Here is a 12,606-nt window from a genome sequence, read left to right on the forward strand (position 1 = left end):
ATTCTAGGTCTCCCTAGTGGGTGGTAGATGTGCTTGGGCCATATTCCCCTACCTTCCTAGTCACATTCGTGGGGAGCTGGGTGGAGTAATGGTGTTGCAAGCCATAGCTTAACCTGCTGTGCTACAATGCAGGCCCCAGTTCCCAGAATTTGGGATACACCATGGGAAGGGTCCTTGCCCCAGGGTGAGCAGCATAGAGAACACCATGGGCTTGCAAACCCCGAGATGTGTTTGGGGAATTTGTGGGATGGAGCCCTTTAATAAACAAAGAAGTGGAAAACTCGTGCCCTACCATGGAGGAATTTCTTCTGCATCCTAGGCTGGCTAACACGTTCATTCCTTAGCAACTGAATGCTGCGGCGAACTTCCTGGAGATTATTCTCTGCTGTGTAATAAAACCAATCTTTGACTGAGGCTTGATCTCTGAAATGTTTCTGGTGCCTGAAAGCCCAGTGATTTAGCAGGAGACTCCACTCTCCAGTCAGTAGATGCCCATCTGCCAAGATTCCCAGCAGTGCAAAGCTCCTAAATGGGGCTGCTCTCCCCCAGCCCGCCAGGCCAAGACCCCTCTTAGCACCTTGCTACCTTCTTCCTTCTCTCCTGAGCGTCTCTCTGACCCGTGTTCCATCCTTTTTGTTTAGCATGTGGGCCTCCCTGGGGAGACTAGAGGGCATCCTGTACCTGTCTTCAGCTTTATCAGTGATGGTGCAGATCAACCCTGGCCTCCCACTCAGGTATGTTCCAGAAAGAAGGGCCGGGGAGGTTTCTCGTTCCCCTGGAGGTATGCCTAGGGCCTTTCTGATCTGCCCTGGTTGTGATTTCGTGGGTGGCATCTCCAGGACTTCATGTACATCTTTATCTTTGCAGAATTAATCAGACTCACCTGCTACCCTCCTCCCTGAAGAATCGCAGAGTGGGTCTGAAAGTTGAAGGCTCAAACTTCACACTTGAAGGCTTCCCATTCCTGATCTTAGCAGGTACTATGCACTATTTCCGGGTGCCCAGGAAATACTGGAGAGACCGCTTGAAGAAATTAAAGGCCTGTGGCTTCAATACCCTCACCACGTGAGTGCTGTCCATTAGTGTGGACTCCTCTTGTGAGGCCCACTCTATCGGGATGGTGCGGCATGGCGTTCTTCGACAAGAAGCACGAGAGACAGTTTCAGTGAATATGTTCAACTATTAGCAGTTAGGCACAAGCTTTTTTTTTAAAGACACTCTTTTTTTTTTTTTTTTTTGACAGGCAGAGTGGACAGTGAGAGAGAGACAGAGAGAAAGGTCTTCCTTTTGCCGTTGGTTCACCCTCCAATGGCCGCCACGGTAGTGCGCTGCGGCCGGCGCACCACGCTGATCCGATGGCAGGAGCCAGGTGCTTATCCTGGTCTCCCATGGGATGGAGGGCCCAAGGACTTGGGACATCCTCCACTGCACTCCCTGGCCACAGCAGAGAGCTGGCCTGGAAGAGGGGCAACCGGGACAGGATCGGTGCCCTGACCGGGACTAGAACCGGTGTGCTGGCGCCGCAAGGCAGAGGATTAGCCTAGTGAGCCACAGCGCCGGCAGGCACAAGCTTTTATAAGGCAGGGAGAGGGGAGTAGCTAGCTCAGGGAAACACTGGTTCTATAGGATAAAGCTGATACTGGCGCTGCTGTGCTTCTCCAATCAGCTTGAAAGTCACATAGCCCATGTAGACTTCCAGGTGGTCTTATGGGTCTGGGCCACACCTGGGAGCTGTTTATCTAGCTGACAACTACAAGGCCCCTCAACAGGAAGCAGGGGTTGGGGGAATGTGCCTGGGGCCCCTGCCATCTTCCAGTAGTCAGGTCATATGTGGGGCTCAGTGTGTTGAGTCCTCAACCAGGGTTTTTCCCCAGGGGTATGGTGTGCTATGCCCTCTTGACCTCCTGCGCAGGCTAGGCAGGCAGTCTTCCAGCCAGGCACAGGATCACCCCCACACTAGTATTTGTTTCATTCTGTAGTCTGAATTCCTAGCTCTGAGGTTGTATTTGTCAATCTAAAGGTTGACCTTTCAGCACTTTAAAAAAAAGATTTATTTATTTGAAAGGCAGAGTTAAAAAGAGGGAAAGAAATGAATCTTTCATCTACTAGTTTACTACCCAGATGGCTGCAGCGGCCAAGGCTGGGCCAGGCAGAAGCCATGAGCCTGGAACTCCATCTGGATCTCCTACATGGGTGGCAGGGGCCCATGCACTCAACTCATCTTCCACTGCTTTCCCAGGTGCACCAGCAGGGAGCTGGATAGGAAGTGAAGCAGCCGGGACTCAAACTGGTGCCTATGTGGGATGTCGGCATTGCAGGCAGCAGCTTAACCCACTGAAACACAGTGCTGGCCCCATATCACTCATATGTTCTTGCAGGTTATCTACTTTTCCTTTAGATGACTTAACATATTAAACATTACTATTTTAAATTCCTGACCTGATAATGCCAGAATCTTGCTTTATTTGAGTTTTGTTCTGATACTTGCTCTGTTTCTTTTGGCTATTTTACCTTTTGTGTAGCTTTTTTTTAAGCCTTATATATTTTTGTTGTTGTTGTTGTTGAAAGCCGGACATGATATATTGGGAAAACAGAACTGAGATAGACAATCTGATGTGAGGCTTTGTGTTTATCTGCTTAGGTCACAAAGGTGGGCCCTATAGTGCATGCAAAATCATTGTCTGGCTTGCCAATGCAACTGCTGGGGGTACTAGAAATTCATTAAATCTATAGCAATTTTTTTTGTAGATTTATTTTATTATTTGAAGGACAGAATTACAGATAAAGATACACACACACACACACACACTCACACACACATACACACAGACCCTCCATCTGTTGGCTCATTTCTCAAATGGTTGCAACCACTGGGCTGGGCCAAGTTGAAACCAGGGGTAGGTGCTCCATCCTGATCTCCCATTGTGTGGCAGGGGCCCAAGCACTTTGGCCATCTTCCACTGCCTTCCTAGGTACATTAGCAGGTAGATGGATTAGAAGTGGAGCAGCTGGAATTTGAACCAGTGCTCATATAGGATACTGGCATTGCAGGGGACAGCTTAACCCGCTGTGCTACAACACCAGCCGCAGCAGGCTAATTTTTAAACTGATCATTTTGTTTGGCCTCCAAATGGGATCATAAATATCCAAATGGCTCTTGGCAGAAAAAAGGTCCCTACCTTGGTGGAGTTTGGCTTTGCTTACCTTTTGCTGTAGTTTTGTTAAAATTCTTTTCTAGTATCATTATCAATTACAGTTTAAATATTCTTACCAGTACTGGTTCCAGTAATGGGTCTCTGCTTTTTTTTTTTTTTAAGATTTATTTATTTATTGGAAAGTCAGAGTTACAGAAGGCTGGGTGAGAGAGAGGTCTTTCATCTGCTGGTTCATTCCCCAAACAGCTGCAACGACTGGAGCTGAGCCAATCTGAAGCCAGGAGCCAGGAGCTTCTTCCAGGTCTCCCACATTGGTGCAGGGACCTAAGGACTTGGACCATCTTCCACTGCTTTCCCAGGCCATAGCAGAGAGCTGGATCAGAAGTAGAACAGCCGGGACCTGAACTAGCACCCATTTGGGATGCCAGCACTGCAGATGGTGGCTTTCACCCGCTATGCCACAGCGCCAGCCCAAAACATGGGTTATAAAATTTAATGATAATATATGCTGTGATCATTTGGTTTTTATTTTTTATTATGCATTTATCCACAACATCATGTCAGAATTGATTACAGCCACTCTGAATGAGCGTAGGCTATGCACTGCTCTGTTGATCATCTACAGCACTGTCACACTGTAGACCTCCTTACATTCACTGCCTGAAGAATGTTTCTTTTTTTTTAAAGATTTTATTTATTTATTTGAGAGGTAGAGTTACAGACAGTGAGAGGGTGAAACAGAGAGAAAGGTCTCCCTTCTGTTGGTTCACCCTCCAAATGGCTGCTATGGCCGGTGCGCTGCGCCGATCCGAAGCCAGGAGCCAGGTGCTTCCTTCTGGTCTCCCACGCGGGTGCAGGGGCCCAAGCACTTGGGCCGTCCTCCATTGCATTCCCGGGCCACAGTAGAGAGCTGGACTGGAAGAGGAGCAGCCAGGACTAGAACTGGCACCCATATGGATGCCGGTGCCACAGGTGGAGGATTAACCTACTGCGCTATGGCGCCAGCCCCTGAAGAATGTGTCTTGAACACTGCCTCAGTGGTCTATCTATGAAGGTGTCTACTGATTTTTCTTAAGGTGCAGTAAGGGCATTAGTGAAAGCACATTCTTTAGAATTTTCTTCTAATCTACATTAGAAGTGATGGCAACTTTATGGAAACAATGCTTTGTAAAGACTTTTGGAGTGTTAAATCTAGTCTGAACTCACTTTAGTGGAGTAAAGTAAGTTCTCAGAGTGATAATTTGGGCAACTAATAATGTAGAAAACAATTTTCTTGATTGGACTATACTGGGGCAGTAGATTCTGTCTAAAAGATTTTATCACATATACAAACATCACCTGTTTTCTTGAAAAAATATTAAAGATTATAAACTTGCCAAACTTTCTAAGTCTTTTTTTTTTTGGTTTCTATAAAATGCCTTCAAATTTAAATGTAATTCTCATATACTAATAATGTCCTCTTCTCAGGATTATATTATTTGCATTTTGGGCAACAAGAAACCATTTAAACTTCCTAAAACACTATGTTATATCTCAAAAATACATTTGTGAAATGTTACTTTGATGAAAACCTCATAATTTAAAACATTTAAATTATGTACGCTAGCATTTTCAATACTACCAAATACATCAATAGATAGAAAGTTAATCAATGTTAAGAAATGAAGATTCAGGCCAGTGCCGCGGCTGACTAGGCTATCCTCCTCCTGAGGCGCCAGTACTCCTGGTTCAAGTCCCGGTTGGGGCACCGGATTTTGTCCCAGTTGCTCCTCTTCCGGTCCAGCTCTCTGCTGTGGCCTGGGAAGGTAGCGGAGGATGGCCCAGGTGCTTGGGCCCTATACCCGCATGGGAGACCAGGAGGAAGCACCTGGCTCCTGGGTTCGGATCGGCACAGTGCACCGGCCGCAATGCACCGCCATAGCAGCCACTTGGGGGATGAACCAACAGAAGGAAGTCCTTTCTCTGTCTCTCTCTCTCATTGTCTAATTCTGCCTGTCAAAAAAAAAAAAAAAAAGAGAAAGAAAGAAAGAAATGAAGATTCACAGTTTACTTTTCCAAGCTTGCGATTAGCACTTCACATTTATGCTTTAACTTTGGTTTGACTGCTTCACAGATGAATTCATATCTAAACATAATTCCAGTATAGCATAACACTGATCACGCAGTTTTCCCAAGCCTGAGAATATCATGCTCATCTAGTTGTAAAGTTTTAAGGCTTGAAATTTATACTCATGAAAACATCATGGAATCTATAGCTCAGGGTTGTGGAAAAAGAGTTTTTGTTGTTGTTGCTGTAATAATCCTCCTTAAATAAACAACAACAACAAAAAACCAACCTATCAGACACCTGTGAAATAATGCTATTAAAAGTGAACTAACTGTTCAGGTTAAGTTGTAAATCCTAGATATATTAAATGTTAATTTAATTTTGAATGGAAGAAGATAAATCATTACTACTAGTTAAGAAATTTAAATGGCAAGAATGAATATGAAGGGGCTGGTGCTATGGCCTGCAGTGTCAGCATCCCATATAGGTGCTGGTTTTAGTCCCAGCTGCTCCATTTCCAATCCATCTCTCTGCTAATGTGCCTGAAAAGCAGCAAAGGATGGTCTAAGCCCTTGGGCCCTTGCACCCCTGTGGGAGACCCGGAAGAAGCTCCTGGCTTTGGATCTGATTGGCTCAGCTCTGGCTGTTGCAGCCATTTGGGGAGTGAAGCAGCAGATGGAAGACCTGTCTCGCTTTGTCTCTACTTCTCCCTGTAACTCCTTCAAATAAATAAAACAAAACTTAAAACAATGCTCTAAAAAAGAATGTATACGCAATGATCCCAAGTTTACTTTTTTATGCATGTAACTACTTTCCCAGGATTCCAGATATTATAGTACCACAGTGTTGAAACACCCTTGCAGTTTCCAGACACCCAATGTCAAGACTGATCTGCTGTATCTTGCTTTTTCTTTAAATACACTATCCAAGTTCATATTGATTTTGCTTATAAACTAACATTCTCAAATTAGTCCACATATGATCCAAAAGTTTGGTTCTATTGTGCTACTCAGCTAAATGAGCCAGAGCTTAGATCTACATAGGGCAAGATGATGTAAAATAAAAAAATACCATTCTACTGCTATTTTTAAAACTTGGGTTGTTGAGGAAAGTAATTTTTTTCATGCTGATTAATGAAATGGCTAACATACATACCAGAGGTTGGCTAATTACTTACCCTTAGGGTATTGTATACAATAAAAGTCTTCAAATATTAGCTGATCAGATCAGTGAAGTCACTTCCCCTTGGCTATTGCAACTCCATTTTGGTTACTTTGAATAGAATTGAATACAATTGAATACAATTCTTCAATTGTAAAATAAAATTATAGCACTGGATAATTTCCTCTATATGGAGAAAAACAATGATCCAAATTTACAAATTAAGGAACCATTTCAGGAATTGTTGGAAGGTGAGTTATTCTATAGTACCTAGCTTCAACTGCTGTGCAGTACGCCCATACACAATCCATTTCAACTCCTGAGCATTTGCTTTTGAACACTTGCATACTGAGTTCAGCACTTCAATATAGGCTCTTGCCAGAAAGTCAAATCTGCCATTTATCTTGGGATGTTTCTGAAGACATTCTATTCCTGCTGTTAACTCTATACACTTCTGTGCTTGGATCTCCAATGTTGAGTATCTTTTTTTGTAGAAGTGTATGTTCAATTCCTTTGACCATTTTTCAGTTGAAAAGTTTATTTTTTGTTGTTATTGAAGTAAAGGAATTATTTATGTATTATGATATCAATCACTTATCAGATATGCAATTTTCAAATATTTTCTCAAGTTCCGTGAGCTGCTTTTTCCCTCTGTTGGTAGTTTCCTTTGTTGCAAAGGTTTTAAATTTTGATGAAATATAGTGTGTCTACCTTTTTTGTTGCTGATACTTTTGATGCCACATTGAAGGAAATATTGCCAAATCCAGTATCATGAAATTTTATCCTAAGGGCTTTATAGTTTTAATGCTTACATTTAAATATTTGATCCATTTTAAATTAATTTTTGTATATAGTATTTTGTAAGAGTCCAACTTCATTCTTTTGGCCCTGTGGATGTCCTAGCACCATTTAATGAAAGATATTATATACTGTCTTAAGATTTTATTTTGAAAGGCAGAGAGAGCAAGAGAGAGAGAGAGAAGAGAGAGAGAGAGAGTGCACAGGGCATCAGGTCAAGGAAGGGAGGGATGAGGTTCTTATTTTTTTCTTTTTGTCCCATTGCAGGCATGTTCCCTGGAACCTCCATGAACCAATCAAAGGACAATATGTTTTCACTGGAAACCTGGATTTTGAGTAAGTGTAAAATTCCCTAATTCTGTGGTTCAGACAGGGGTTTGGTATGATCCCACATGTCGCTGTTGCTCTGCTCATTTTTTTTTTAAAAGTCTTCTTTGTTTTTCATTTTCGATAACTTCTTTTGGTACATCTTATAGTTTACTGACCTTTTATTCTGCTATGACTATAACTCCAACTGACGTATCTTTCATTTCACATATGGTATTTTTAAAGTCTCAAAATTTTATTTGTGTTCTTTTAAAAATGTCTTTTATTTTCCTCCTCATTATGGGTAGTCCTGTTTTACTTAGTGCTGAAGGTGTGGTATATATTTGTATGCCTCTTAATACTCCTTTTTCATAGTCTCAAACACATATGTCAATTCTAGACTTATTTATTTTTTTTTTTGACAGGCAGAGTGGATAGTGAGAGAGAGAGACAGAGAGAAAGGTCTTCCTTTTTGCCGTTGGTTCACCCTCCAATGGCCACTGCGGCCGGCGCATGGCGCTGATCCGAAGCCAGGAGCCAGGTGCTTCTCCTGGTCTCCCATGCGGGTGCAGGGCCCAAGCACTTGGGCCATCCTCCACTGCCTTCCTGGACTATAGCAGAGAGCTGGTCTGGAAGAGGGGCAACCGGGATAGAATCCGGTGCCCCAACCGGGACTAGAACCCGGTGTGCCGGCACCACAAGGCGGAGGATTAGCCTGTTAAGCCACGGCGCCGGCCCTAGACTTATTTTTATTGATCAATTTTCCACCCCAGCTTTCAATTACATTTTCCTGTTTTTTTGTGTTCCTAGTAATTTTTAATTAATGCTGAGGATTGTGAACCTTTTCCCCCTTCCCTTCCCTTCCCTCCCTTCCCCTCCCCTCCCCTCCTTTCCCCTTACCTTTCCTCTCTCTCCTTCCTTCCTTCCTTCCTTCCTTCCTTCCTTCCTTCCTTCCTCCCTCCCTTCCTTCCTTCCTTCCTTCCTTCCTTTGAGGCAGAGAGAGAGAGAGCTTCCCCATCTTCTGGTTTACTCTCTAAATGCCTATAATGGCCAGTCAGGAGTAAGGATCTCAGTCCAAGTCTCTTATGTGGGGCCAAAGACTCAATTACTTGAGTCATCACCTGTTTCCCCCAGGATCTGCATTGGCAGGAGGTTGGAACTGAGCTCTGGAACTGGGCAATGAACACATTGGGTGTGGACATCTAAACTGCTAAACAGATGCAAAAGAGTGACAGTGAGAGACATATCTCCCATCTCCTCTCTCTGTAATTCTGCCTTTCAAGTAAATAAATAAATCCTTTTTTTAAAATTTTTTTAGAAAAAACAGACACCAAAAAGAACTCCAAAGTTTATAGGGCTGGATAAAACATTTTTATTTATATGAATAAAATGAAATCCAGTAACCAACAATATAAGGTTCATAAGATGGGGTGAATGTGATAGGAAGCACCATCCTTTCTGCCTTGAGAACCATCAGAATGCCCTGTGATAATTTTGTTTCTGGAGTGGAAGTACTCTTGAACAAGACCTTCATGTTTGATTTATGTTAATATTCACAGTGTGATTGGGAAATGGTGCATCCAGAATTCTTTAGTGTTAGACTTTGGTGGAGAACCTGCTTACTCAGTTGTAGTAGATCTCTGGGCAGTGGTTTACAGCATTTCTAAGACTTGACAGAAGTAGAATAACTGCTTATGCAAGAATCCAACTGTCTTCCAAAAGTTCATGAAAAACTCATATCATTAAAAAAAAACTATGCATTTCAAACCTTTTATAACAAAATAAACCTTCTTTCTAAAAATTTTATTTATTTGACAGGCAGAGTTAGACAGTGAGAGAGAGAGAGAGAAAGGTCTTCCTTCCATTGGTTCACCTCCCAAATGGCCGCTGCAACTGGCGCGCTGCGCCAATCCAAAGCCAGGAGCAGGTGCTTCCTCCTGGTCTCCCATGCGGGTGCAGGGCCCAAGCACCTGGGCCATCCTCCACTGTACTCCCGGGCCACAGCAGAGAGCTGGACTGGAAGAGGAGCAACCAGGAGAGAACCCGTGCCCCCACTGGGGCTAGAACCCAGGGTAACGGCGCCACAGGCGGAGGATTAGCTTAGTGAGCCACAGCGCCAGCCATAAGACTTTATTTATTTGAAAGGCAGAGAGAGAGGAGGAGAGGGAATGAGAAAGAGAGAGAGAGAGAGAGAGAGAGAGAGAGAGAGAGAGATCTTCCGTCCCCTAGTTCCTTACCCAAATGCCTGCAAGAGCTGGGATTGGATCAGGCCAAAGTCAGGAGCCTTGAACTCCATCATGAGTGGCAGGGGCTCAGATACTTGAGCTATCACCCCTGCCTCCCAGGGTCCACATTAGCAGGAAGTTGGGTTGGAAGTGGAGTGGAGACTCAAAGCCAGACACATCTCTGCTGCACCAATTGCTTGCTCCTAAATCTATCTTTTCATTCCATTTTCCATGAACTTTTTGAAATGCTCTCATGTGTCCTTACCACCTATTGTAGTTCAGATACTGTCATTGATGCTGGAAACGGCCAAATAAAACAGTCTGAGCTTTAAGGAATAAGGATGCTGTGCAGTGAAGGAGGCAAATACAACATACTAGGGGAAAAGACCACGCAAGACAACAGTGAAGTTGTAGCTGAAGTAAATTTCAAGGCTGAGCCTGAGTTAACTAGGAGGAACTGAATGGTACTCCAGACAGAAAATCCAGACAGAGATGTGAGAACAAGTTATAAGCTAGCTAAGGTGATGTTGGCAGCTCTAACAAAGTAAGCCTCGATCTCTTTCAACAACAAAAGCTTATTTTTATTCAAGTAGAACAGAGATAGGAAATATTTTTCTGCCAAGGGTCATTTGGATGTTCATAATATCATTCATGGGTCATGTGAAATTATCAACTTAAAAGTAAGTGTGCAACAGATTATTGAATTTTGAGTCCTGCATGCAGTTGCCTTGGCAGGCCCAGACTAAATGATTTCCTGGGTCTTATACGCCTGGTGGGCTGGACATTCCACAAACCTTGAAGGAAAATCTAAAATAGCTACTCCTGCTGAGGATGTCTGTTTCTCAAGAAATAACTGGAGAGATTCAGGACCATTCTATCTAGTACTTCATCATCATCAACACATAAATTCCAAACCATCATGCATGTGTACATCAAGCCAGTACGTGGAAGAAAGGGCATGGGGAATCTCCTCTGGGAGTTGGGACACGTTGCTTCTGTTCCCAATCAGTCATGTCACCCCATCTAGATGCAGGGGAGGCTGAGAGATATAGTTGAGCTGCACACCCCAGGAAAAAGGGGAATGGGTTTGGTAATTAACTTGTGCTACACATGGTATTTTATGGGGACTGTAAGTAAAGTTGACTGGTTTTTCCTATTAGTTTTAAATTGAGGAATTGTCAAAAAATTAAGTTGGAGAGATAGCTAAGTCCAGATCCTGGCTTTATCTACTATACTGTAGAATTTGGAGTCTGTTCTGAGAACATTGGGGAATCATTTGATGAATTTTAATTTTCATTTAGAAAAATCAGTTCAGGTATATTTTTAAGAGGTAGTGTAATAGAATAGATAGGATTTCATTTCTGGAGGCCCTCTGCTTGCATTCCCAATTTAGTTTTTTCTTTTAAAGATTTATTTATTTGGACGACAGAATGACATGTAGAGAGGGAATGAGGAAGGGGCTAAGGAAGAGGAGAGACAGAAAGAGGGAGAGAATATTCCACTTACTGGTTCACTTCCCAGATGCCCCCCAAAAACTGAAACTGGACTAGGTTGAAGCCTGAAACTCCATCTGGGTCCCCTAAATGGGTGGCAGGACTCAAAACGGTGCCTGAACTATTATCTGCTGGCTTCCCAGACTCATTAGCAGGATGCTGGATTGGAAGCAGAGTAGCTGAGGCTCCAGTGAACACTTTGATATGGGATGTGTGTGTTTCAAGCCTTAGCTTAACCCACTATGTCACAACACCGGCCCCTCAAATTAGTTCTCGAATTTACTAAAAATGTAATCACAAGACACTCTAAAAGTTTTTATTTTCTTAATTAATAGATGGAGAAGATATCAACATCCTATCTCATTACATTGTCAAATAAAGTAAACTTAGGGCAGATGTTTGGCCTTGTATTTACGAGACCCACATCATACATCAGAGTGGCTGAGTTCAATTCGCAGCTCGGGCTCCTGATTCCAGCTTTCCACAGTGTGGACTGCAGGAAGCAACAAGTGATGGCTTTGCTGCTTGAGTCCCTGCTACCTACATGGGAGACTTGTGTTGAGTTCCTGGCTCTCAGCTTTGACCTGGCCTAGCCATGGCTGTTGAGAGCACTTGGGGAGTGAACCACTGGATAGGAGTTCTTTTTCTGTCTCTCTGCCTTTTGAGTAAGTAAAAAAGAAAAAAAAATACGAAATTTATCTGTGGAGCCTTTTATTGATACAGAACAAGTATTAGTTCCTTTCACTGCTGGTGATGTGATTGGTGGATGATTGGAACCAGGTAAGGATGGAGGAAGGAAACCATCAGCTAAGTGTTCCGATAACTCCGGTGAGAAGTGCTGCAGTCTTCACCCAAGGTGGTAGCACAGGAGACTGCTGGGACATTATCAAGTTTTATAGAGAAGGAACAAGCTTGATTTGGTGCCTGCCTGACAGGAAGAGATGAGGGAGAAAGAACAAGGGTAAGTTTCCATTATAGGTGGTGTCTTGCATCCCATCACAGAAGTGGGAAGTGCAAGGGAGTAGATTTGGGTGGTAAGATTGGATTTGGTGCAGGATTTCTGGACTTCCACTCCAAAGCCCTCCTTTCTAGTGTTTTGGAAGGACCCAATTTTTTCACTGAATGTTGGGCTCCTGTACCCCCAAGGGTTATGTCTGTGAAAGGAGTTTTGTCAGCCTTAGTGGAAGGTCTACCTGTTCCAACCACAGAAAAGAATGAGGAGAGACACTGAAGTGATGGTGGGTCTCAGCTTCTGGTGTGAACTTATCATTTTCACTTTGCTTCCTAGGGCTTTTATTTCCATAGCCTCACAGCTGGATCTCTGGGTCATTATTTGTCCAGGTCCCTACATCGGTAGTGACTTAGACCTTGGAGGTTTGCCCAGGTAAGTTGTCCTCAGAGTGTCCCTGGCCATGATTGCA

The 12,606-nt window shown here is 43.4% G+C and overlaps 1 protein-coding gene across 1 annotated transcript in view; it reads left to right on the forward strand.

Annotated features, from left to right (window-relative positions):
* The first annotated feature begins 642 nt into the window (after positions 1–642).
* Positions 643–12,606, forward strand: part of LOC133764795 (beta-galactosidase-1-like protein 2) — a 41,072-nt gene continuing 29,108 nt past the window's right edge. The window contains exons 1-4 of the mRNA XM_062198480.1: positions 643–734; positions 868–1,065; positions 7,429–7,497; positions 12,474–12,569. Coding sequence (XP_062054464.1) covers positions 643–734; positions 868–1,065; positions 7,429–7,497; positions 12,474–12,569 — 455 coding nt within the window. The remainder of the gene's footprint in view (positions 735–867; positions 1,066–7,428; positions 7,498–12,473; positions 12,570–12,606) is intronic.

Source organism: Lepus europaeus, chromosome 7 (assembly GCF_033115175.1).
Source record: "Lepus europaeus isolate LE1 chromosome 7, mLepTim1.pri, whole genome shotgun sequence".
NCBI classification, from domain to species: domain Eukaryota; kingdom Metazoa; phylum Chordata; class Mammalia; order Lagomorpha; family Leporidae; genus Lepus; species Lepus europaeus.